Source organism: Symphalangus syndactylus, chromosome 24 (genome assembly GCF_028878055.3).
Source record: "Symphalangus syndactylus isolate Jambi chromosome 24, NHGRI_mSymSyn1-v2.1_pri, whole genome shotgun sequence".
NCBI lineage: Eukaryota > Metazoa > Chordata > Mammalia > Primates > Hylobatidae > Symphalangus > Symphalangus syndactylus.
In genome coordinates this window covers 37,995,779-38,022,698 of record NC_072446.2, presented here as the reverse complement: position 1 = coordinate 38,022,698, position 26,920 = coordinate 37,995,779, and the positions used below count along the sequence as shown (strand labels likewise).

At 43.9% G+C, this 26,920-nt stretch overlaps 1 protein-coding gene across 3 annotated transcripts in view; it reads right to left on the bottom strand.

Moving 5' to 3' along the window:
• Nucleotides 1–26,920, bottom strand: part of PIGU (phosphatidylinositol glycan anchor biosynthesis class U) — a 116,625-nt gene that overhangs the window by 13,678 nt on the left and 76,027 nt on the right. For 2 of the 3 annotated variants that reach the window (XM_055265929.2, XM_063633778.1), the window contains 4 exons: nucleotides 15,517–15,671; nucleotides 11,442–11,585; nucleotides 7,576–7,700; nucleotides 1,149–1,291 (listed from right to left, as the gene is read on the bottom strand). In XM_055265929.2, coding sequence (XP_055121904.2) covers nucleotides 1,149–1,291; nucleotides 7,576–7,700; nucleotides 11,442–11,585; nucleotides 15,517–15,671 — 567 coding nt within the window. The remainder of the gene's footprint in view (nucleotides 1–1,148; nucleotides 1,292–7,575; nucleotides 7,701–11,441; nucleotides 11,586–15,516; nucleotides 15,672–26,920) is intronic. The other variant, XM_063633779.1, reaches the window with a different exon arrangement.

Sequence of the window (26,920 nt, the reverse complement as noted above, 5' to 3'; positions counted from 1 at the left end):
CCTAACTCCTTTCTTTTCCTGCAGCTAACCTTGGAGGCAAGAATTACCCTGGGGATTATTCACTGGCATCATTAGTCTTTCCAGCCAGCCTGCTTCCCATCCAGGCTATTACACATAGGAAATGCCTGGCTGTGCCAATGGCAATTGAAATGGTAAATGGTACAAGTGATTCTCATGAGACTTCCACTACGAGGTCAGAGCCTGACCTGAGAGAAGGCAGCACGTGGAGGAGGGAACTTCCAAGAAGGGTGGGTGAGTCTACCTAGAGTTTGCTAGAGACCCGCTGCCACAGAACCTCTGGAAGAGCTTATTAAAAATATAAATTCCTGACCCTGTATTCCACATTGAATCAACACTTCTGGGAGTGGGATCAGAGGACCTGGCTTTTTAAAACAGAGCCATGTACTTGGGATGGTTGCAACATAATTGCAGAGTTTAAAGCCATTAACAGGGAATCTGCATTTTTAACAAGCTCCCTCTGAGGATTCTGATTGAGAATCCTGCTCTGTGGAACAGAGGGACAGGCTTCCCAGCTCAGGGGAAGGCTGAGCTCCTTGCTGGTACTCCTCAGCCTGTGACCGCAGCCTCCTCTCCGCTGCTCCCAGCCACACAATTTATGCTCAACTCCCCAACAGCCAGACCAGCCCCTTTCTCCTCTGCCTGCCTTTGTTCCTGCTGTCCCAAAAGTCCGCAGAGCCTCTCCTCCTCTTGCCTTGCCCTCTCCCCCTCACTCTGTCTACTCCCTACGGGTGCTGGAACCACAGGCACCATTATAGAAAGGGGTGCCTCAGAAATCAAGCCTTATGTGAATTTTGTTCTTGGCTCCTCTAATGACCTTCGACAAGAGACGACCTCTGCAAGCCTCTGTCCCTCATTTGTAAAGTATGGATAACATGCCCTGTCTCCTAGGCTTGCTGAGAATTCAGCGTGGCTATGGCTCAGTGTGGTGCCCAATATATATCTGCCAGGTTCAGCCTTACACTGCTCTTACTTCCCTGTCCTCTCTGACTGGGAGCTGCTTGAGGGGAGTAACTGTCCCTCCTTCACGTCTACACCCCCAGTATGCAGAATCCAAGGCCATGGCTGAATGCTTGAGGCTGCAAAATGAATTCCTGTCCCCAAGCTGACCCCCATGCTGTCCCTCTTACCTGCCCAACGTTGAAGGTCAGTGTGATGGCATAAAAGAAATTAGAGTTGGCACTTCCTGCATAAATCCAGAGGTGCCACAGGACAGGGAAGAGCAGGGAACAGACGATGATGATGCAGGTGAGGACAAAGATGTTTCTCAGGACTGCAAAGACAGAGGGTCACAGTTAACCTGACACGCTCTCTCTGGCACCCTTTCCCTGCTGCAATGGCCCCCCGAATGGAGAGGCCCAAGGTGAGCCTCATGTAGCTCAAAGGCAGAGCACCCCCAGAGGTACTGGGGTGCCAGGAAGCAAACCCCAGACTCCCAAGTCAATGGCTCCCCATGCCCACAGCTGGTGGTAGCTCCTGGATTTGGATTATTTCCTCCCACTGTGGGCTTGGCTGGCTGAAGACCAGCTATAGTTAGAAATGCCATGAGTGCCTTGGGCCACCAAACAGGGCATTTCAGGAAGATATTCCCCTCACCTCCTAATCTTGGAGGGTCCAAGAGTATCCCTCTCCCCAAGCAGGGTGCCATCTGGCCATGTGGGATTATGAGTGGGAACCCCAGCATGAACCGTGACGATTAGAGCCCCACCGTGGGTCTCCATGGGGCCACAGTCCTGGGTCTTAGGAACACGTTTTCCATTCTCCTTAACTGGTGTCTTAGGACCCCCTGCCTCACTCTTCAAACATTCCCAACTCTCCCTTAGATGATAAAGGACCTCTTTTTGACACCGTCTCTCACTCTCTGCCCCTAAGGGAATGCCGAATCCCACCAGGAAGAAAGCTCTCCCTGAGGTCTCAGGAAGGACCTGCTACTCAAGGGTGGTCCAGAGGCAGGCAGGCAGGCAGGCAGGCTGGCTTCAGCCAAACGGGAGCGTAGCACGGCAGCCAGGTACAGACTTGGTTAAAATCCTGCTCTGCCATTTATTAGCAAGTTTCTCTAGACCTCAGCTTCCTCATCTGTAAAATGAGGCTACACACCTAGTATGTACTTATAAAAATTAAAAATTAGGGTGGGCATGGTGGCTCATGCCTGTAATCCCAGCACTTTGGGAGGCTGAGGTAGGAAGACTGCTTGAGCCCAGGAGTTCAAGACCAGCCTGGGCAACATAGTGAGACCCCACCTCTAAAAAATTTTAAAAATTTAAAAATAAAAAATGTTTAAAAATAAAAATAAAATTGGGCTAAAACGCACACTTCATTTGGATTAAACAAGATGACATGTGAAAAAACGACACAGATATATCACTGGCTACATTAGTTTTCCATTGCTACTATAGCAAATTCCCACAAACTTAGTGATTCAAATAATATTCTTTATTATTAAACAGTTCTGGAGGTCAGAAGTTCCAAAATGGGTCTCACAGGCTAAAATCTCTAGAGGAGAAACCCTCACTTGCCTTTTCCAGCACCCAGAGGCCCCCTGCATTCCTTGGTTCATGACCCCCTTCCAGCTTCAAATCCAGCAATGGTGGATTGAGGCCTTCTCACATTGCATCACTCAGACCTTCTCTTCTGCCTCCCTCTTCCATCTTTTTTTTAAAAATAGACTATTTATTTTGAGATGGAATCTCACTACATTGCCCAGGCTGGAGTGGAGTGGCTGGATCATATCTCACTGAAGCCTCGAATTCCTGGGCTCCAGGGATCCCCCTGTCTCAGCCTCCTGAGTAGCTGGAACTACAGGCATGAACAAACAAGCCCAGTAGACTTTATTTTTTAGGGCAGTTTTAGTTTCACAGCAAAATTGGGCAGAAGATTTCCCATATTACCCCTGCCTCCACCTCTTCCACTTTGAGGGACATTTGTGATTACACTGGGGCCACCTGGATTGTCCAGGATAATCTCCCCTCCCAAGGTCTTAAAGTCCCTTTGCCATGTAAGGCGATGTCTTCACAGGTTCTGGGGATTACAACGTGGACATCTTTGTGAGGGGAGGGCTACTAATCTGCCTACCACACTGTACTTTTTCCCCCGTTTTAACTCTCTAGGGGTTATCAGACAGGCGAATTGTCTGTTACTTTTCTTTCTTTATACTTTATCATATTTTAAAAAACTAATAAATATTATTTAAAATAATTAAAAGAATACCTTTTTAAAAAGAACTTAGCACTGTGCCTGGTTCCCAGCAGACACTTAATGAATGGAAGTTCCCTTCTCTTCTCTGATACTGACCTTCAGGAAATCCCTTCTCCCAAGTGAGAGTTTTGGGAGACTTAAAGGGTGGAGAAACTCCCAAACATTTAGGCCATCTGTATTAGTTGTACAACAACTTAGTAGAGATGCTATACTGGGGGTTCATGCATTGGAAGGGGCCTGGATGATACAGATGATTCTCAACTCCCACTACAAAACAAAATCACGGCCGGGTGCAGTGGCTCATGCCTATAATCCCAGCACTTTGGGAGGCTGAGGCAGGTAGATCACCTGAGGTCAGGAGTTCGAAACCAGCCTGGCCAACGTGGCAAAACCCCGTCTCTACTAAAAATACAAAAATTAGCCAGGCATGGTGGCGGGCGCCTATAATCCCAGCTACTCAGGAGGCTGAGGCACGAGAATTGCTGGAACTGGAGAGGCAGAGGTTGCAGCGAGCCGAGATTACACCACTGCACTCCAGCCTGAGCAACAGAGCAAGACTGTGTCTCAAAACAAACAAACAAACAAAACAAAACAAAATGAAATCACATGGAGAGCCCTCAGACTAAGTCAAAGTCTCTAGGGTGGGGTTCAGGCATCCATATGAGGTTTTAAAAGCTTCCCAGGTAATTCCAATATGCAGTCGAGGCTGTGAACCACTGGATTACAGCTGCAGCCCCTTAGTCTGCAACAGAGATGCCACTGAACTGTGTCAAAAGGAGAATAATCAGGACACGGTAGTTCACAGTTCTTTGTAAAGCTGAATGTTTTCAAGTTACAGTTCATTCTTTATTGAGAAATGATAGGTATCATTTTATTGTCATTAAAAAGTTATTTATTTTATAACATGGGGAAGAATGGCTGGTAGTTGATTGTTTTAATGTCTTCAGCAAAATAAAAAGCTGGCAAGTCTGTCACCCAAGTTTATTGAAACATTAGCGGTCTAAGAAATCCCACAATTTGGACACTGGCCTGGAGGGCTTGCAAAGATCTTCTTTTCTAATCTGAAGTTTCTCAATTCTGGGTTTTCAAAGATGAGAGGCCAATACCCTGACTCAAGCCTCCTGAGACCTCCCAGGAACAAGGAGTCTTGCAAAGGGACATTTTCACTGAGAATTACTATTATTATTAAACCAAGTTACTACCTCAAGAAGGAGAACAAATGCTTCCCACTCCTCTAACCCAACATCACCATGTACATTTCTCAGTGGTTCTTTCTGATGCCCTGGAAATTATTTGCTGAAAAGAACACAGACTATTCCCAAAATAAAAGGCTTGCGGCCTGCCAGACCAGGTGGTTCTTGTTCTGTGCCTCCAGCCAGGGACACAGATTTCAGACAGGGTGACAGGAAGGAAACCAAGTGCAAAGAGACAAGAGAGGCTCACTGGCAGCCTCTGGGTGCTATCTTGAAGGGCTGCAAAGATACATTCCCATGTGGCTAGAGAACCATCACCAGCATGCAGTTGGCTTCTGGCCTGTGGTGACCTCTGCAGGAACGGGGAGCTGCTATTCACTCTTGCTGGCTGACAGGCCAGAAGATTAAAGCTATATATGCCAGAGCAGATGGAGCTGGAGACCTGGGGTACGGGACAGCTTGTTCCAGGCACCAGAAAGCATCAGAAGTGACCAGGGCCTAACAAGGTGAAAGGGTTCACCCTTCATCAGACTTGTGAGGCCAGATGGAATCAGGTTCCCCACCACATTCACTGGGTGGCTTATCCAATCTCTGGCACCATGATTGATGAACTGGAACTTCAGGCAAGCCACTTTCCCTTCAGAGCCTCAGGCATTCAGAAAGAAAATCCCACCTGAAAAATCCAGTCCAATCAGAAGGGGAACAGAGGGGATTTCAGGACTTCCAAGGCCATGGTGATATTCCCTTTCTTAAATAAGGTGCCAAAACACGTGGGAATATATTTTATCATGATTCTTTATATGTATATCTATCAACATTCTTTTATCGCTATACAATAGTAATAAAAACAAAACAAACACACACACAAATCCAGCCCTTTCGTAACTGGCTCCTTCTGCCGGACCACGCAGGCTGGCATGGGCTCTGCCAGCAGGCTGTTCCCTAACACCACAATTGTGCGTCTGTATGACTCATCCAAGCTCCAGAGAGTCCAGCGTCTGGGACCTACACTCAGGGAGGGGCCACATTCCTTTTCTCCTCTCCACTGCACAGGAAAACAGAAAGGTGAATGTGGGAGCACACATGTTGGTGCGGACAGCTAATGTTTAAATGGAATTCCTAGCCACATTAAATATATTCAACGTAGGCTTAAACACGTCTCAACACATACATCCCACTCATAGGTCCCAAGGACCAAGGCTGATGCTGCTCCCAGCTAATAATGATTCACAGTTGTCAAGCCCCAAGCAGGTTCTCCAAGCAAGAGCAGTGAAGCAAAGGCAGACAGCTACTGTTCTCTGCAGGATCTTCAGACAACCTGAACCTGCAGACTATGTGCCCTGCCAGCCAGCAAAAGCAACTATTAGATCATTCAGGTTTCTGGAAACCCCATCCTTCTTCTTTGTGCCTCCTCACCCCAGAGGGCATAAAATAGTTTATTCGAGTCTTGAAAAATATGTTTATTCTGATGACTCTGGCTACCAAGCCCGAAGCTCTGATCACAGAACTATGTGAGAGACTCCCCTGCATAATTATTACTCACGATACTAACTGCAGTGCTATTTACAGACATTCTTTCTCAAACTTAACACACTCATGAAAGTTATTTTCTTTATTTGAATAATGGAAAAATCAGACGCTCAGAAAGGTTAAATGATGTGCCTAAGAACACGTGGGGCTCGTAATGGGAATGCCAGGAATCGGAGTCAAGTGACTCTCCCTACTGCTCAGCAAATGGGATGAAAGACAGTCACTGAGGGAGAGAGAGTGCCCAGTGTGGGATGGGCAACCACAAAAATCCATTCTACATTCTTGAAATCCACTATCACAAACTGAGGTGTGTCCATGTTTTGGTGGTCTCATGATTTGTCACTGGCCACTCTGCCGAGGGGCCCCAAGCTAACTCTCAACCTGCTGGACTGGGTGACTCTCATCTGTGCAGAGAGGATGTCACCACAGAAGACACTGCTTCCTCCTCCCAGTCAGGCCAGATGGGTCACAGCCCCACCAGGCCATCACCTGCAGGAGTAGCCCTGGCTCAGCTGCCCACACCACTGTTTATCTTCACTCAGAGGCACACTCCTATAGGTAGGCTGCTTCCCACAGCTGGTCAGTTTCACTTCCTGGTTGACACCCAAAACAACAAAGACTCACTTCCTCTGAAGCCTGCACTCCCTAGTTGATTCTGGACACCTTGCTGGACACCCACAGCAGGCAAGGAAAGTTCAACAGCTCCCTTCCATGCCTTGTTTAGAGAATCAGGTGGTGCTGGGCCACTGACACTGCCTCTTTATTGGGGAGGTTTAAAAATCCACTCCACAAACGTTTGCAAGGTCTTCTATGTGTCAGGTTCAGTCCTGAGTGCTGGGGACACAAAGGTGAATGAGTTGTGATATCTACTCTGATGGAGCCCCCAAACACTGAAAAGAACCCCCCATACAGGGCTAAGAGCACTGGGGGCCTAGGCAGCACAGATAGGTCACCACTAAGCCACCTCTGAGGAGGGGATGGTTAGAGCTTAGAGGGGTTGTCACAGTGGGCACGGAAGTCTAACTTTGCCCCTCTGCCTTGTAGTAATCTTTGGGTGCAGCACTGGGGAATGGTTCAAAGCCCAGGGCATAGAGTTCTGCTGTCTAGTATGGTAGCCTAGCTACATGTGGTTTCTGAAATTTAAATTAAAAATTCAGGTTCTCAGGCACGCAAGTGGCTACCCTATTGAACTGTGCAGACAGAGGACATTTCTATCATCGTAAAGCCCTGCTGGACAGCACTGGATAGGGGTTCACAGATCTGGATTCCAATCCCGGCTCTTCTAATTAGACTTTGAATGAGTGGCTCTACCTTTCTATACCTCAGTTTTCTCATCTGCAAAATGTGGATACTTACCTCAAAGGCTGGTGTGAAGATCAAATGAGCTAATTAATGCATGTAACACTGTGAGAGCCACAGTGGCCAGGTACACAGTAAGTGCTCAATAAATGGCAATTATTTTTATCATCACAAGTCCACGGCACCTGGAAGCAGATATTGTGCCTCATGCCTCTGCTCCCCTCCTAGTGCTGCCAGCATAACAAGGTGCCTGGTAAATGCCTGTGAATTCCTTTTTCCTGCAGCAGTCTCATCCAGGCCCAGGCTGACACAAATCTGTGGCAGAGGTGGGAGTACTCACATCTGTAGAGATGGTTCCACACGGGGAAGAAGGCCATATAGAGCGCCACGTCCCCCACTGTCGGGTAGGACTTAAAGATGGCGATGACAGCGATCTGGATAAACATGAAGAAGATGGGGTGCTCCCTGGGGCAGGGCAGGGAAAAGAGAGAGAGAGAGAGATGAGTCAGGGACCAGGACTACCCTAGAGACTCCTGACTCCATCCTTTGAACCAAAAATAATCCTCAGGAGACTTCAGGAAGGGGCTGGCTCTGCTATCCACAAGGCATGGGCCAGGCCCCAGTAGCAGAGCAGAAAACTGCAGGGACCCAGAAATATCCAGAGGTGGTGAGGAGGGCCTGGCAAACACTAGGGAAACAGCCCACAGAGACATTTCCCATCAACAGCCCTCCTCTGCCTCTGCCAGCTCTGGGCCTTCCCCTAGGAGCCACAGAGGAAGAAAACAAATGAAGTCAGCATTCTTTATGACTGGGCTTAAATGACTGCTTGGCAGGATAATTAGGCAGCCTCCCTTGCCAGAGGCCCCTCTGACAACTGGACGCAAGGCAGGAAGTGCCTCCTTGCTGATGCCTTTTTTCTCTGACAACATGGTCAGCAGGGTCTACAGACCCATAGTGCGATGAACTTCTTTCCAGGAAGAGAACTGTGAACTGCACAGAGCTTTTCAGTTCTTAAGGGCTGGGACTATTCTTGTTAAACTAATAGCAGTTTCAATTATTATTTTAACCTAATAATAAGTGATAGCAATGGGTATCCACTCCTGAACTCCCTGTGTAAACTCCTTTTCCTGCATCCTCTCACGTGATCCTCACCACACCTCAACCACCCCTCAAGGCAGGCAATCCTGGGCCGGGCACAGTGGCTCACATCTATAATCCCAGCACTTCGGGAGGCTGAGGCAGGAGGATGGCTTGAGCCCAAGAGTTTGAGACCAGCCTAGGCAACATAGTGAAATCTCATCTCTACAAAACATTTAAAAATTAGCTGAGTGTGGTGGCATATGGCCGTAATCTCAGCTATTCAGGAGGCTGAGGTGGGAGGGGTGCTGGTGCCAGGAGGTTGAGGCTGCAGTGAGCCATGATCAACCACTGCACTCCAGCCTGGATGACAGAGTGTGAGACCTTGTCTCAAAAAGAAAAAAAAAAAGTAGGCAATCCTCTCACCTGTACTTCACAGATGAAGAAACAGATTCAGAGAAGTGCATTGACTGAGTAGGTTAGTAAGCGACGGAGTTGTTTGTCTCCAGAGCTCTTAATCACGCCCAGTACTGTTCTCCTGAGTGCTGATCATACTTCCAAGCTCTGGTCAGGAGAGAGTTGGGGGACAGAGCTCAATCTCAGTGCCCCTCCGAGAGCTGACCAAGTGCTAAAGGGAAGCCAACAGGGAGAGGCTGGATCTATACCCTCCTCAGCTACACTTCAACCACATGCACATGGCCTACTTCTGCACAGTACCTGGATGCCTAACCCATGAAGGTTTTCTTCAGAGATTAATGACCTTTTTGTCTTGCAGGTCAAAGGTCAGGGTGACTCAATGGGTGTGAATCTGAGATGTGCAGACAAACATGTCCACACCCAGAATGCTCCAGTGCTGCTGTGCAGCAAATGCCTCAGAAACGCAGCTTGGCAAAGGCGTGCAGCCCTGTAGCCTCTAAGAAGCGTCCAGCTATAGCTCAGTGTGAACATCTTCCTAAACACAATCCAAATCACTGGCTTCAGGCTTTTCAGGTAGCTGGTAACAACGGCAACATTTCTATGAAAAGGCTGGTGAAAATGCGGTGACAAAAAAACAGACTGCAGCCTCCTGCAGCACTGCACAGGGACCGGGGTGGCCTGAAGGGCCCTGTTCCTACAAAGCTGGCACTGGAAACAAATCTTGCAGAGGGCAGGAGAGCTTAGGTGGAGCTTCATACCCAGGCAGAAGAGAAGACAGCAGGGAGAGCAGGTCTCTTCATATTTTCTGTCCCCACAACTGTGTGGGCCTGGCTCAGGTCATAAAATGGTGACATTATTGCCTACCCAGGAGCAATGTGTAGCCTTGCATGCAGACAATAAAAGCTGCCGGAGAGCTGGCTGCACGGCCAGTGTGGAAAGGTGCCCTGGGCTCCCTGCTCCTGTTCACCCAGTGGCTGGGCCTAACCAGAACAAGGGCAGGGAAGGTGGACCACAGACAGCTGGAGAGCTCAGCAGGGCAAGGCTGCCAGAGTTCCAGAGCCTGCCAGGCCATGGAAGGAGGGTGTTCTGTCAGAAGCCGGGCCAAGGCTGTGTCATGGGAAGGAAGCATCAGCTTTTGAGGTTTTACAGAATGAGAACCATGTGCATTGGTGCACAGACCATGGAGAATGGCAGGAAGGTTAGGACAGAGAACTTGAGCTCTTGAAATCTAAATCAAACTCTCTTTCAGGTTCCCCGGACCATCCAGGCGTATCTGTACCTGTCTGTGCCTGTTTTCCCTTATCTGAAGCTAGGATAATAGAACCATTTCCAGAGGCTACTACAAGCAATCTCTCCGGAGCTTGGCATGGTGCAGCGGGATAAGCATAGATTCTGGAGCCAGACAAACCTGAGTCTAAATCCCAGCTCCACTGCTTACTAGCTGTGTGACTGGGAAAATCATCCCACCTCTCTGAGCATCAATTTCCTCAACTATAAAATGGGAGTGATAAGAATCTAACGCCTATCTCCAGGAGTTGCTAGGTCAGGTATGATTATGTTTCAGAGGGTCTAGAAAGGCGCCTGGGATGGAGCAGGCCTAACATCTGTCAGCTCTCTTAGACTGCAGAAGAGAACTCCACACATCCTTTGGAGGGAAACACATCAGGAGATTAAACAGTTGCAGGCAGGCAGCCTCCCAACTAAACTATCCAGAGTCCCTGTGGACGACCTGTCACTGGACTGTTGATGGAGACATTCCACCAGATACACTTTTTCCAAACACACTCCCCTCCACAACTCCTGTTCTTTTTTTTTTTTTTTTTTGAGACATGCACTTCCGCCTGTCACCCAGGCAGCTCACTGAAGCCTCAAACTGCCAGGCTCAAGTCATCCTCCTGCCTCAGCCTCCCAAGCAGCTGGGACTACAGGGGCACACCACCACACCTGGCTAATTGTTGTTGTTGTTGTTGTTGTTGTTGGTAAGACGGAGTCTTGCTCTGTCGCCCAGGCTGGAGTGCAGTGGCACAATCTTGGCTCACTGTGACCTCTGCCTCTTGGGTTCAAGCAATTCTCCTGTTTGAGCTTCCAGAGTAGCTGGGACTATAGGCACCCACCACCACACCCGGCAAATTTTTTTATTTTTAGTAGAGACAGGCTTTCACCATATTGGTCAGGCTGGTCTCAAACGCCTGACCTCAGGTGATCCACCCGTCTTGGCCTCCCAAAGTGCTGGGATTACATGCGTGAGCCACTGCACCCAGGCCGCCACCTGGCTAATTTTTAAATTTTTTGTAGACATAGGATCTTGCTATGTTGTCCAGGCTGGTCTCAAACTCCTGGCCTCAAGTGACCCTCCTGCTTCAGCCTCCTGAAGTACTGTGATTACAGGTGTGAGCCACCATGCCTGGCCACCGCCTGGCTCTAGTCCAAAACAGTGAATGGGCTCAGTAGCAATGTGGGCTTGAGCACCTCAGAGTGAGGCCAGGGAAAATGCTGGGGCTCCAAAGCACCCTCACTGCAGCCTGCACCCATGCAACTCTATTGCCTGCTATGGCGCTGGCAACTGCGGCAACTGAAGGCAGGTTCCTTAGGTGAGATGCTCTAAACCTGACAGCATGTGCTCCACATTTGAAGGCCACCCTCAAGGCTACTAGGGGCAGGGGCTTCTCGGATAGCTCTGTAGACACAGCAGCAGCAGGTCCAGCCACTTACTTTAGCTTTATGGCTAAGGGGATGGTGTAGAAGAAGACGTTGATCTGAAACACACATACAAAGAAGAGGCTGAAGTGCTCAAACATCTCTGCAAAGAAGTACCAGAAAAGACCAATGTTTGGAGTGAGATCTGGAACAGAAAGTCTGGAATTAAGAAAACAAAGGGAGAGAAAAAAGACAAAAGTTATAAATTGTCTTCTTTGACCTTGATTTCTCCTGAAGACTTTGGTCACTGCTGGGCAGCCAAGGATGACTTTCTCCCTAGAGAGATCAGGATGGGAAGGGCTCTCTAGGTACCCTGGATACAGGTAATTAACAAACATGAGCAGAGACATATAATGATAACCCATAACAAATATTAGCTAAGCCAGACAAATCTGAAATGAGGCAGGGGTTCATCCTAGGAATAAAGAGACTCACCCCTGTTTTACTGCGCAAGACAGTTTAAAATCAGGAGATACCCAGTACTGTAACAAAGGAGGAATGAGTTTTAAAACACAGTATCTATTTTGGGCATTCTAAAGACCTGCCTAGAGGACCACGCTCAAAGATCCTGCTCCTCCCCATTCTTACTCCACACCCCGCAGCAGGAGCCAGAAAACCGAGTGCCTGAGACTGCAGTGAGACTTCTAGGGGCTTTAGGAACAATCGGTGGGTTCTGGCTAAGATCCCCAGGGTCCCAGTCTTAATAGAGAAATTAGGGTTTAACTGGAAAACTTTTTGTCCAATTAAATCAGACAAACATTTTGCTGCAATTCTAGCTCTTCTAAGGTTTACATTTTTGATTTAAAAAAATATGAAGTTGAAACTGATCTCAATACGCAATTTACAAAGGACAACAAATACGGCACGCAGAGGGAGAGATGAGCGATGGCTCTTGGTCAGATTTCCCTGACTGAGGCCTCCGCCCAAGTTAACTTTTGCCTCTTGCTGTAACTATACCTCCTTTTCTGTGAAATGAGGTAAAGAACACAATCCGTGGCCCAGCAAAAAGAAATCTTCACCTGGCACCGTAACTCCTATCTAAGACAGAGCATGAAGAGCTGAAGTCAGCAAGTCATTGTTGTGCTCAGCCAGGATTTAACACAAATAAGCAGTCCAGAATCCCAAATGGGAGTTCTGCCACTCAGATCCCTTCCCCACCTGCACAGGTTTAAGAGTCTGTCACCTGTTGGGCTGTGAGCTCCCCAAAGCTTAGGGAGCAACCACGTCTTCGGCACCCACGCAGAGCCTGGCATGCAGAGGGCATTCGGAAATGTTTATAGAATTCATGAACACACACTCAGGCAAGCCTGCAATGTTCAAGTCCATTTGAGTTTTCCCTCAAGGTTTGACGTGTGGCAGGTGGCATTATTTTCAAACTGTCAGAGGCCCTCTTGCACTAGAGGAACACATCCATTCCTCTTTAAAATTGAGCCCAAACCTCCCAGTTAAGAGGCTGGTATTTGCTTTGGATGTTCCCAGGGAGTGCTCTTTAACCCACTTATGCTGGAGGTTGCAAATTTTTTTGTGTGAAAAATCAGACCTTGGCGATGACCTTGAGCAGTAGGACATAAGTAACTCCCACAAGCTTAGCGTTTCAATAATAGAACACTAGGCATAAATGGGTTAATCCCACCATATCAAAGGTGTGTTTTTTTTTTTTTTTTTTGAGACGGAGTCTTGCTCTGTCGCCCAGGCTGGAGTGCAGTGGCGCAGTCTCGGCTCACTGCAAGCTCCACCTCCCGGGTTCACGCCATTCTCCTGCCTCAGCCTCTCCGAGTAGCTGGGACTACAGGCGCCCGCCACCGCGCCCGGCTTATTTTTTTTTTTTTATACATTTAGTAGAGACAGGGTTTCACCATGGTCTCGATCTCCTGACCTCGTGATCCGCCCGCCTCGGCCTCCCAAAGTGCTGGGATTACAAGCGTGAGCCACCGCGCCCGGCCCAAAGGTGTGTTTCACAGTACAGGTTCTCAAAGTGTGTTCCCTAAACCAGCAGGCCAACAGCATTGGCATCACCTGAAAACCGGAGAAATGCAAATTCTTTTTTTTTTTTTTTTTTTTTTTATTATACTTTAGGGTTTTAGGGTACATGTGCACAATGTGCAGGTTTGTTACATATGTATCCATGTGCCATGTTGATTTCCTGCACCCATTAACTCGTCATTTAGCGTTAGGTGTATCTCCTAATGCTGTCCCTCCCCCCTCCCCCCACCCCACAACAGTCCCCGGAGCGTGATGTTCCCCTTCCTGTGTCCGTGAGTTCTCATTGTTCAATTCCCACCTATGAGTGAGAACATGCGGTGTTTGGTTTTTTGTCCTTGCGATAGTTTACTGAGAATGATGTTTTCCAGTTTCATCCATGTCCCTACAAAGGACACGAACTCATCATTTTTTATGGCTGCATAGTATTCCATGGTGTATATGTGCCACATTTTCTTAATCCAGTCTATCGTTGTTGGACATTTGGGTTGGTTCCAACTCTTTGCTATTGTGAATAGTGCCGCAATAAACATACGTGTGCATGTGTCTTTATAGCAGCATGATTTATAGTCCTTTGGGTATATACCCAGTAATGGGATGGCTGGGTCAAATGGTATTTCTAGTTCGAGATCCCTGAGGAATCGCCACACTGACTTCCACAATGGTTGAACTAGTTTACAGTCCCACCAACAGTGTAAAAGTGTTCCTATTTCTCCACATCCTCTCCAGCACCTGTTGTTTCCTGATTTTTTAATGATGGCCATTCTAACTGGTGTGAGATGGTATCTCACTGTGGTTTTGATTTGCAAGAAATGCAAATTCTTGATCCCTCCCCAAGACCTACTTAATCAGAATCTCTGAGGGCGGGTCCAGCAATCTGGGTTTTAATAAGTCCTGCAGGTGATTCTGATGCACCTTAAGGTTTGAGAACCGCTGCTATTTAATATAAAGGCTTCCTGTGGTCACTCACCCTCTGAGTCCAGCTAGAGCTATGAAAACCAAATTAGCTTCCAGAGTATTGTAGGAGGGTTTTAACTGACAACATACAGTTGTACGAATTTACGGGTGATTTTATGTGGTGTTATAATTTCTGAATACAATGTAGAATAATTAAATCCAGCTAGTTAACATTTCCATCACCTCAAATATTAAACACTGCGGTGGGAACAATTGAAATTTACTCTCTTAGCAATTTTAGTATGTACAATACTCTATTATTAACTATATTCACCATGCTGTGCTAGTACTCAAGAAAAGAAAAAAACATATTCCTCCTTCCTCCTAAGATTTTGTACCCCTTTGACCATTATCTCCCCATTCTCCCACCCCACTGGCATCGGTAACCACCATTCTACTCTCTGCTTCTATGAACGTAATTGTTTTAGAGTCCACATATAAGTGAGAACACATGCGGTATTTGTCTTTCTGTGCCTAGCTCATTCCACTTAGTATCAGATTCTCCAATTCCATCCCTACTACTGTCATAAACGACAGAATTTCCTTTTTAAGACTGAATAGTATTCCCTTGTGTATATATACCAAATTTTCTTTATCTGTTGATGGACATTTAGATTGATTCCATAACTTGGCTATTATGAATAATGCTGCAATGAACATGGGAGTGCAGACAAATCTTCAACAAACTGATTTCAAAAATTGAGTCACCTGTAGTCCCAGCACTTTGGGAGGCCAAGGCAGATGGATCACTGAGACCAGCCTGGCTAACATGGTGAAACCCCATCTCCACGAAAAATACAAAAATTAGCCGGGCGTGGTGGTGCATGCCTGTAGTCCCAGCTACTCGGGGGGCTGAGGCAGGAGAATCACTTGAAACCAGAAGGTGGAGGCTGCAGTGAGCGGAGATGGCCCCACTGCACTCCAGACTGGGCAACAGAGCGACACCCTGTCTCAAAAAAAAAGAAAAAAATCATTTGAGTAAGTAGCCGGAAGTGGGATTGCTGGATCAAATGGTAATTCTATTTTTAGTTGTTTGAGGAATATTCATACTGTTTTCCACAATGGCTGTACTAATTTACATTCTCAACAATGGTATACAAGGGTTCCCTTTTCCCCATAGCCTCTAGAATTTTCTAATGTGGTCATTACTTACATAAAGCCATAGACTGCGGGGATGAAATCCCAAGAGCTGAGAAGGAAGAAGGAGAGGCAAACGATTACCACGAGGCTTCCCACATACATCATGGCATACTCCCAAGAAAAGATCCAGAAGGCTTTGCTCTTCATTTTCACAGGTATGTACTGCCGCTAGGAGAGAAGGCAAAGTGATATAAACTTAGGGATGTACACAACAGAGGGCAGCTATTAGCTTACACTTAAAGATCCCTCCTGCAAAACCATGCTATGATACACAGGTTTATAATTTTGCTTTGGTCTTTAATTAACTAAGAAGGATGTAAGTCTTAAAAAGGTATTACGGGTGCATCCTCTGACCTCAGACCTAGTAACACCATTTCTAGGTATGTATCCTGGAGACATGCTACAGAAGATACAAATGGAGGAACATTCATTGCACCATTGTTTGGAATATCAAGAAAAAAATCCTTCAATAGAGGAACAAATAAATTGTGGTATATTGACATATGGTATACTATTTGCCAGGTTAAATGAATATATTGTATCTATAAATGTCAACATGGCTAGATCTAAAAAATATGAGGTTATAATAGAAAATTGCCGAACAAAAGCCGGGCGCGGTGGCTCACGCCTGTAATCCCAGCACTTTGGGAGGCTGAGGCGGGTGGATCACGAGGTCAGGAGATCGAGACCACGGTGAAACCCCGTCTCTACTAAAAATACAAAAAAATTAGCCGGGCGTGGTGGCGGGCGCCTGTAGTCCCAGCTACTCGGAGAGGCTGAGGCAGGAGAATGGCGTGAACCCGGGAGGCGGAGCTTGCAGTGAGCCGAGATTGCGCCACTGCACTCCAACCTGGGTGACAGAGCAAGACTCCGTCTCAAAAAAAAAAAAAAAAAAAAAAAAAAAAAAAAAAAAAAAGAAAATTGCCGAACAAGCCTATTATATGAAAATACTTGTGTTCTGAGATTATACCAAATAATACTATTATTTACACACACACACACACACACACACCTATAAGTTTCATAAAACATAGATTAGAAGGACATATACTAAAGTTATGATAGCATTAGCCTCCTGGGAATGAGAGAGGAAAATATAATTGGAACCTAAGAAACTTCATATAACCTGGCATTCATATGCGAAATGAAAAGAAATAAACAAGTAAAAAAGACTTAAAAAACCCAAATTTGGGTTAAAAAAACTAAAAAAACTTCAACTTTATCTGCTTTTGTTTGTTTGAGACAGAGTCGCTGTGTCGCCAAGGTAGAGTGCAGTGGCACGATCTTGGCTCACTGCAACCTCTGCCTCCAGGTTCAAGCGATTCTCCTGCCTCAGCCTCCCAAGTAGCTGGGCTACAGGTGCGCACCACCACAGCCAGTTAATTTTCGTATTTTTAGTAGAGATGGGGTTTCACCATGTTGGCCAGGATGGTCTCCATCTCTTGACCTCGTGAACCACCCGCCTTGGCCTCCCAAAGTGCTGGGATTACAGGTGTGAGCCACCGCACCTGGCCTTTTTTTTTTTGAGACGGAGTTTCGCTCTCGTTGCCCTGGCTGGAGTGCAACGGCGTGATCTCGGCTCACTGCAACCTCCACCTCCCAGGTTCAAGCGATTCTCCTGCCTCAGCCTCCTGAGTAGCTGGGATACAGACGCCCGTCACCACGCCCAGCTAATTTTTATATTTTTAGTAGAGACAGGGTTTCACCATGTTGGCCAGGCTGGTCTCAAACTCCTGACCTCAGGTGATCTACCCACCCTGGCCTCCCAAAGTGTTGGGATTACAGGCATGAGCCACTGTGCCTGGCCTCACATATTTTATTAAGTATGACAACAGCAAATATGAAACAATATAGCAAAAATCTTAATATCTGTTTAGTTTGGGCAGTTGACATATGGCTATCATTATACATTTTCTGTATTTTTCCTCTCTCGAAAATGTTTTCCTCAAAAAAACAAAAAAGATTCTGGGGGAAGAGAAATAATTTACGACTTGTTGTAAGGAAAAGGAAAATAAGAATTACCAGAAAACAAAAAAACCACCCCAGTATGTGAGAAAACAGAAATGAGTTTAAACAAATCACAATCAATTCAAATGAACAAAACTGTATAACTAAAAATCATGTTGTCAGGGTCTGGGCACGGTGGCTCATACCTGTAATCCCAGCACTTTGGGAGGCTGAGGTGGGAACATCATCTGAGGCCAGGAGTTCAAGACCAGCCTGGCCAACATAGCAGAACCCCATCTCTAATGAAAATACAAAAATAAGCTGGGTGTGGTGGTGTCCGCCTGTAGTCCCAGCTACTCAGGAGACTAAGGGGTGAGAATCACTTGAACCCAGGATGCAGAGGCTGTAGTGAGCCAAGATTGCACCACTGCACTCCAGCCTGGGCAACAGAGTGAGACTCTGTCTCAAATAAAATAACACAACGTAACATAAAATAAAATAACATAACATAAAATAACATAAAATTAACAGAAAATAACATAAAATAAAATAAATCATGTTGTTAGGAAAAAAATCAGTTATGCAGCTACATGCTATTTACAAGAGATATACCTTAAAATATAAGACACAGAGGCCGGGCGCAGTGGCTCATGCCTGTAATCCCAGCACTTTGGGAGGCTGAGGCAGGCGGATCACGAGGTCAGGAGATCGAGACCATCCTGGCTAACATGGCAAAACCCCATCTCTACAAAAAATACAAAAATTAGCCAGGTGTAGTGGCAGGTGCTTGCAGTCCCAGCTACTCAGGAGGCTGAGGCAGGAGAATGGTGTGAAACCGGGAGGCAGAGCTTGCAGTGAGCTGAGATTGCACCACTGCACTCCAGCCTGGGCGACAGAGCAAGACTCCATCTCAAAAAAAATAGAAAAAAAAAAAAAAAAAAAAAAAAAAAAAAAAATATATATATATATATATATATATATATGAGAGACACAGAAAAGCTGGAAATCAAAGGACTTTTTCAGATATGCCACGGAAACATTAGGCAAAAGAAAGCTAGTGTGGTTACACTATTATCAGATAAAATAGACTTTTATGTAAAAAAGTATTGCAGAGATAAAAATAGTCCAATAATGATAAAAGGCTCCTTTCATTGGAAAAACATAACAGTTCTAAATTTGAATGTAACTAATAACAGTCTCAAAATATATAAAACAAAAGTGGATTAAGCTACAAAGGAAAAATAGACAAATCCATCATCAATGCATAATTGATAGATCAAGCAGACAAATTAGTAATCAAATAGAAAAAATGAAGCACATTTCACAAGTTTAATCTCATAAGATCTTACAAATCATACTTATATAGAGCAGGGCACCTAATAACTAAGTAATTCACATTCATTTCAAGCATTTTGGGGGTATTTATAAAAACATCACATACTTAAATCAGTCCATAAACCCATATTGACTTCAAGGAATCTTTATCATACAGACTCCAATCTCTGATGATAATGGAATTAATAGAAATTATTAATGAAAAGATAACCTAAAATAAATTAGAAAAAAACTTGCTGGCCTCACATACGTATCACTTATTTGTTGTGAGAACACTTAATATCTATTTTCTTAGTAATTTTCAAGTATACAATATATTATTAACTATAGTCGTGTTGCATAATAAATCTCTTGAATTGTATTATAAAAAATTAAAACACTTTTCCAAATAACCTAGGAGTCAAAGAGAAATGATTATGTCAGAAAATACCTCATGTTACTATTTGTGTAATGTAGATAAACAATACTCTGAGGGAAAAGTACAGCCTTAGAAATTTACTTTGGTAGGCCGGACGTGTTGGCTCACGCCTGTAATCCCAGCACTCTGAGAGGCCGAGGCGGGTGGATCGTGAGGTCAGGGGATCGAAACCATGCTGGCTAACGTGGTGAAACTCTGACTCTACTAAAAATACAAAAAAATTAGCCGGGCGTGGTGGTGGGCGCCTGTAGTCCCAGCTACTTGGGCGGCTGAGGCAGGAGAATGGCGTGAACCTGGGAGGTGGAGCTTGCAGTAAGCCGAGATCACGCCACTGCACTCGAGCCTGGGCGACACAGCGAGACTCCGTCTCAAAAAAAAAAAAAAAAAAAAAAAAAAAAGAAATATTAAAAAAGAAATTTACTTTGGAATAGAAGAAAAATTGAAAATAAATAAGCTAAACACCCATTTTAAGATATTAGAAAAACAGAATAAACCCCAAAAGAAGGAAGAAAATAATAAAGAGCAGAATTTGTTAAAATCGAAAATAAAGGTACAATATAAGGAATCAACAAAACCAAATCTAGTTCTTAGAAATGACTCATGTTATTGATGGGTTTCTAATAAGAATAATTAAGAAAAAAAGAGAGACGAACAAATAAACAACATTAGGAATGTAAAAGAGGGCATAACTATAGATGTATCAGGGAGGAGAAAATATTTTAAAATTTATGCCAATGTATTTTTAAAAAGGTGAAATGAAAACATTCTATGAAAAGTATAAATAATTTAAATGATTAAAAATGCCTGTGTAACTAAAAAGAGGTGGAGATCAAAGGACATGACAATGAAATGTAATACATCCTGAACCCCATCCCTTCCCCCAAATCCTATAAAGGTCACATATAAATTGGGGAGTTTGAATTTGGAGAGAATATATTGGATAATATTATTCTATCAAGGTTAAATTTCTAGGGGTGACAAGAGTATCATGGTTATATAAAGAATGCCTAGTTCTTAAGAGTTACCTGCTGAATTAGGGTTGATGTGTCTTGTCTGTAACTTCCAAGCAAGTAATTCAGGGGAAAAAAGAAAAATCAATATATTTACATAGATATACATAATATGGCAAAATGATAACTGAAGAATCTTTAAAAAGGTATTTATTATAGTACTAATTCAATTTTTCTGAAATAATGAAATAAAAAATTAGAAAAAAAACTAATTCACAAGAAAATAGAAAATTGGCCCAGGTGCGATGGCTCATGTCTGTAATCCCAGCACTTTGGGAACCAGAGGAGGGTGGATCACTTGAGCTCAGGAGTTCAAGACCAGCCTCAGCAACATGGCGAAACCCCATCTCTACAAAAAATACGAAAATTAGTAGGGCATAGTGGCACATGTCTGTAGTCCCAGCTACTCCAGAGGCTGAAGTGAGAGGATAGCTTGAACCCAGGAAGTGGAGGTTTCAGCCAATATCGTGCTACTGCACTCTAGCCTGGGCAACAGAGTGAGACTCTGTCTTAAAGAAAAAAAAAAAAAAGCCACCAATCCACTTTATGTAGATAAAAAGTTCATATGGAAAAACAAACATGCAAGAATAGCTAAGAAAACACTGATTAAAAAAAATCATGAAGGGGGACTAGCCTTATCAGACATCAAAATATAAAACCTCTATAAATAAAGCAGCACAATATTGGCTCGTTAATAGAGAAGTAGACTAGTAGAATAAAACAGGAAGTCCAGCACTAGACCAAAATACATATGCAATTTAGTATATGACGGTGGTGGCATATCACTATGATAAAAATTGACTTTTTAATCAATGATGCTAGGACAACAAGGTAACCATTTGGAAAAGGTTAAATTAGACCTATCTCTCACACCATTCACAAGAATAAACTCCAAATAGCTTAGGGATCCCCTATCTCAACAAAAAATACAAATCCCCTTAGCGAACCCCTATCTCAACAAAAAATACAAAAATTAGCCCTATGTGGTGGTGCCCACCTATAGTCCCAGCCACCAGGGAGGCTGAAGTGAGAAGATCACTTGAGCCCAGGAGGCTGAGGCTTCCGTGAGCTGTGATCATGCCACTACACTCCAGCCTGGGCTGCAGAGTGAGACCCTGTCTCAAAAAATCAATACAAAACAAAACTACATACATACTTCAATAATTCCACTTTCTAGAAATCTATCTTGAAGATATATCTCCAACAATATGAAAATATGTATATACAAGGTTACTCACTGAAACATTACTTGTAATTGCAAAATATTGTAAGCAATCTAAATTCCCATACACTGGAGAGAGGCTGAATAAACTATGGTATGTTCACACAATGGCGTACTACGCAGCCGTGAAAAAGAATGAGGACAATCTCTATTCTATCTATACTGATATGGAGGAATTTCCAGGAAATAATGTTAAGTGAAAAAAAGGAAAGCACAAAAGACTATCTACAGTATGCTACCCTTCATATAAGAAAGGTATATAAGAGGTGGGCAAATCACCTGAGGTCAGCAGTTCGAGACCAGCCTGACCAACATGGTGAAACCCCATCTCTACTAAAAATACAAAACCTAACTGGGCGTGGTGGCAGGTGCCTGTAATCCCAGCTACTTGGGAGGCTGGGGCAGGAGAATCACTTGAACCCAAGAGGTGGAGGTTGCAGTGAGCCAAGATCGTGCTATTGCACTCCAGCCTGGGCGACAAGAGCAAAACTCTGTCGCTAAATAAATAAATAAAGGCATATAAGAAAATATACATATAGGCTGGGCGCAGTGGCTCACGCCTGTAACCCCAGCACTTTGGGAGGCTGAGGCGAGCGGATCACGAGGTTAGGAGGTCAAGACCATCCTGGCTAACACGGTGAAACCCCATCTCTACTAAAAATACAAAAAATTAGCCAGGCATGGTGGCGGGCGCCTGTAGTCCTAGCTACTCAGGAGGCTGAGGCAGGAGAATGGCATGAACCCAGGAGGCAGAGCTTGCAGTGAGCCGAGATCGTGCCACTGCACTCCAGCCTGGGCAACGGAGCAAGACTCCGTCTCAAAAAAAAAAAAAAAAATACATATATACATGTATCTATTCACTAGTGTGTGAAAGGAATACAGGAAAGATAAGCCAGAAACTAAAGAGAAGACAGCCCTCCATATCCATGGGTTCCACATCTATGGATTCCAATCAACTAAGGATAGGAAATATTCCAAAAAAAATTATGTCTGTACTGAACATGTAGAGATGTTTTTCTTTCATTATTCCCTGAACAATACAGTATAAGAACTATTTACATTGTATTAGGTATTACAAGTAATCTGGAGATGACTTAAAGCATAGGAGAGGATGTGCCTAGGTTATATGCAAATACTATGCCATTTTGTATTAGGGACTTGAACATCCTGAGATTTTGGTACCTGCAGGAGGTCCTGGAACCAATCCACCACAAATACCAAGGGAAGACTGTGATTACCTAGGGTAAGAGGGGAAGGACTAGAAGAACAGGATAGCAGGAATGATGACAGAGTAATACTGCTCTTTTTGTACAGCTGACTCTTAGAACCACAGTAATATTTTACATTCCCTTCACTTACCCCCTTCCCAAATAAACAATTAAAATCAACCAATATGTGGGGAGAATCCAAAATGAATATAAACACTAACAAATGAACCTAACTATATTACAAATTAATAACACAACCACACTGAAGGGTTACATGGCGGAAGAAAAGAACTAATCTAAGTAATTATGAAAAACAGGCCAGGCACGGTGGCTCATGCCTTAATCCCAGCACTTTGGAAGGCCAAGGTGGGTGGATCACTTGAAGTCAGGAGTTCAATACCAGCCTGGCCAACTAAAAATACAAAAATTAGCTGGGCATGGTAGTGCTCGCCTGTAATCCAAGCTACTTGGCAGGCTGAGGCAAGAGGACTGCTTGAGCCCAGTTGGGCGACGGAGCAAGACCCTGTCTCAAAAACAAAACAAAACAAAAAAAGTTACAGTGGAGAAACCTGGCAGACACTAACGTCACCAAGTGATCAAGGTAAACATTACCATTGAGAAGATATGGCAATATCATGAACCCCTCGGTACAGTGCACTGAGGACACAATATGCATTTTTGCCAAAAATGTGTAACTTCAGTCCAGTTGTGAGAAAACTATGACAATCTAAAATGAGGTACATTTCACAAAAATAACTTCACAAGTCATGAATGACAAGACTGAGGAACTGTCTCAGACTAGGACAGGCTAAGGAGATAAAACCACCAAATGCAATGTGGGACCTAAATATGATCCTGAAACAAAAATTGCCTCAGTAGAAAATGCAAAATTCTAATAAGGTCTATCGTTTAGTTAATAATGTTGCATAAATATTAATTTATTCTTGATAACTGTAGTATGGTTATGTAAAATGTTAACATTAGCGGAAGTGGAGTGAGGGATACAAGAAACTCTGTACTATTTTTGCAACTTTTCCGTAGGTCTAAAATTAATTCAAAATAAAAAGCTTTTAAAAATGGAGATAAAACATCCGCTACATGGTTGGTTAAAAAAATAAACATGCAATTTTAAAAATTAGAGCGTTCTACAAGGCCAGTATAAAAAAAAATCAGCCCTTTGCCTTGCCTCTAATGTTCATTAAATCAAGCTTGTTATTGTGATGTTCAAATCGTTTATATAATTATTAAATATTTTGGCTGTTTAATCTTACTTTGAGAGATTTGTTAAAACTAATTATGATGGCTGATTTATCAATTTCTTCTAGCTGTGTCAATTTTTATTTTCTAAATTTTAAAGATATCTTATTAGTCAAATACAAGTTTGAATTCTCAAAAACAAAGCAAAATAAACAAAAGACAAGCAGAACTTCACGAAGATATACCGCTAGAATTGCCAACATTAAAAAGATTGATACTATCAAATGTTGGTGAAGATGTGTGGCAACTAGACTCTCATATTTGGTTGGGGGGGGTGTAAAATGGTGCAAAAACTTTGAAAAACTGTCTAGTAGATTCTAGCAAAGCTAAACATACACTTGCCTAATGTCCCAAAAATTCTGCTAGGTACTGCTCAAGAGAAACAAAAACGTTAAGTCCACAAAAAGACTTGTACCAGAATGTTCATAGTAGTCTATTTGTAACAGACAAAAACTGGAAATGGGCCCAAGTTTCCATCAATAGGAGAATGAGTAAACAAAATGTTGCACACACAAAAACCACCCAGCAATAAAAAAGAATACATGCAATAACATGGATAAATCTCAAAAACAAGCTGGTTGAAGGAAGCCTTATACAAAATAATCCTATTATTTCATTCCATTTATATGATGTTTTAGAATAGGCCAAACTAATCTATGGCTAAAACAATATTCAGAACAGTTGTGTCTGAGGAAATAGGAGTGGGAATTGATGGGGAAAGGACCCGAGGAAACTTTCTGTATTTTGAGAGGAGTTTGGGTTACACAGATGTTTATACTAAGATTTGTGCACTTCATGGTATGTAAATTCTACCTAAAATGAAAAAGAGTGTAAATAAATAATGAACTCCAGTTGATGCTTATGCTGAATTATTTACAAGGATATGTATGACATCTGCAATTTACTTCAAAATGTATCAAAAATAAGACTGACTGATGGATAGATAGATATGTGATAAACCAAGTATGGTATGGTAAAATATTAATGGAAAAACGTAGGTTATAGGTATATGAGTGTTCGTATTTGTTTTTTCTTTGAAATTTTTCATTACAAAATGTTGGGAAAATGTAAGATTTAATACACTGCTTAGCAAGCCATACATATGTGGTTAACACTTTCAAGAAAAGCCAAAGAATAATTAACAAAAAATTCATGATAGGCTGGGCATGGTGGCTCATGCCTGTAATCCCAGCAATATGGGAGGCTGAGGTGGTGGATCACCTGAGCCCAGGAGCTCAAGACCAGCCTGGGCAACATGGTGAAACCCCATCACTACATATTTTTAAAAATATATAAATAACAATAAATTCAGGGTAGTCATAACCTCTGAGGTAGAGGGAAGGAGTGCAGTGTAGAAGGAGGACGTACAGGGCTTCTAAAGGACTAGAAATGTTACATTACTTAAGCAGGGTAGTGGAACACAGTGTTGCTTTATAATCTTTTAAACTATGCAAATATTATAAAGCAGAAGGGCATTCAAGACAGATGGGACATCATGGGTATGGGACCTGAGGTGGGATGGAACTTGCCACACTGGAGGAACAGAGAAGGTCTGTGTGGTTGGAAATTTAGGAGTGAGGGGTAAGTGGTATAAGATAAGCATAGAGAGGTAGAGAGCAGCCAAGTCAAGCAGGAGCTGAGCCATTTTGGTCATATACATCTCATAGGCTCTTTAACAGTTGAGAAAAATGTTTCAGGTGGGTGAGTGTTAGCACCTCTTTTACAATCTTGTGGCAAAGAAAGCAAGTTGCAGACCAAATTCTAGCACACCTAAAGACATCTGTTAAAGAGATATTCCTTAGTGAGCCAGGCCCAAAGCAGTTTACACAAACTATTCTAGAAGCTCCATGCTGTCCCAGCTCTTTCTGCCTCTAGTTATTCCAACCACCACTTATGAAAAAGGTTCACTCATAATAGAACTGACAATATCCCAGAGGCAGGGTTCTGTTGCCCTTGGAGTCACATCAGGCAACCAGAAATCCTAACGAAAGGCCAAAGGATCATTAAGGAATTACGCCTCAGGCGCCATCTCCAATGGAAGAAATTACAGGCCCTGCTAGATTCATATTCCCTCTTCATGCAAGCATAGGAATATTTCAGGATCTCGCTTTGTTGCCCAGGCTGGTGCAGTGACAGGATCATAGTTAGCTGGACTTGGTGGTGGGCGTCTGTAATCCCAGCTACTTGGGAGGCTGAGGCAGGAGAGACGCTTGAACCTGGGAGGCGGAGGCTGCAGTGAGCCGAGATCACGCCATTGCATTCCAGCCTGGGCAACAGAAAGAGACTCTGTCTCGAAAAAAGAAAAAAGAGAAGAGAAGACAGAAAAGAAAAGAAAAAAGAGAAAAGAGAAGAAAAGAATTTGACAAAGAGAAGGCATCCATAGATAAATTCAATGAAGAAGGTATTTAGGTTCTGAGTTAATTCCTTGATCATCTTGATCTTCCTCCTGAAAAAGACTGCCATTTAGCAAAGAAGGGAGGAAGAAAAAAAAAGGAAGAAAACAGCCCAGGAGAGAAAAAAAAATACCCTCTAAAGTAAAAATATTGTTTTGTCTTCCCATTCCACCCTACTGATATTTAAAAAGAAGTATGCCAGGGAATAAAACAACAAGGCCATGAAGAATTGAATCAAGTAGACTGTTAAAAGCAGTTATTGGCTGGGCACAGTGGCTCACATCTGTAATCCCACACTTTGGGAGGTTGAGGCGGGTAGATCACCTGAGGTTGGGAGTTCGAGACCAGCCTCACAAACATGGAGAAACCCCGTCTCTACTAAAAATACAAAATTAGCCAGATGTGGTGGCACACGCCTGTAATCCCAGCTACTCGGGAGGCTAAGGCAGGAAAATCGCTTGAACCCAGGAGGTAGAGGTTGCGGAGAGCCGAGATGGTGCCATTGCACTCCAGCCTGGGCAACAAGAGCGAAACTCTGTCTCAAAGAAAAAAAAAAAAAAAGCAGTTCTCTTAGGCGAGTCCTAAACACACACTCAGGAGATGAGGTTTCACTCTTTGCAAATCCCA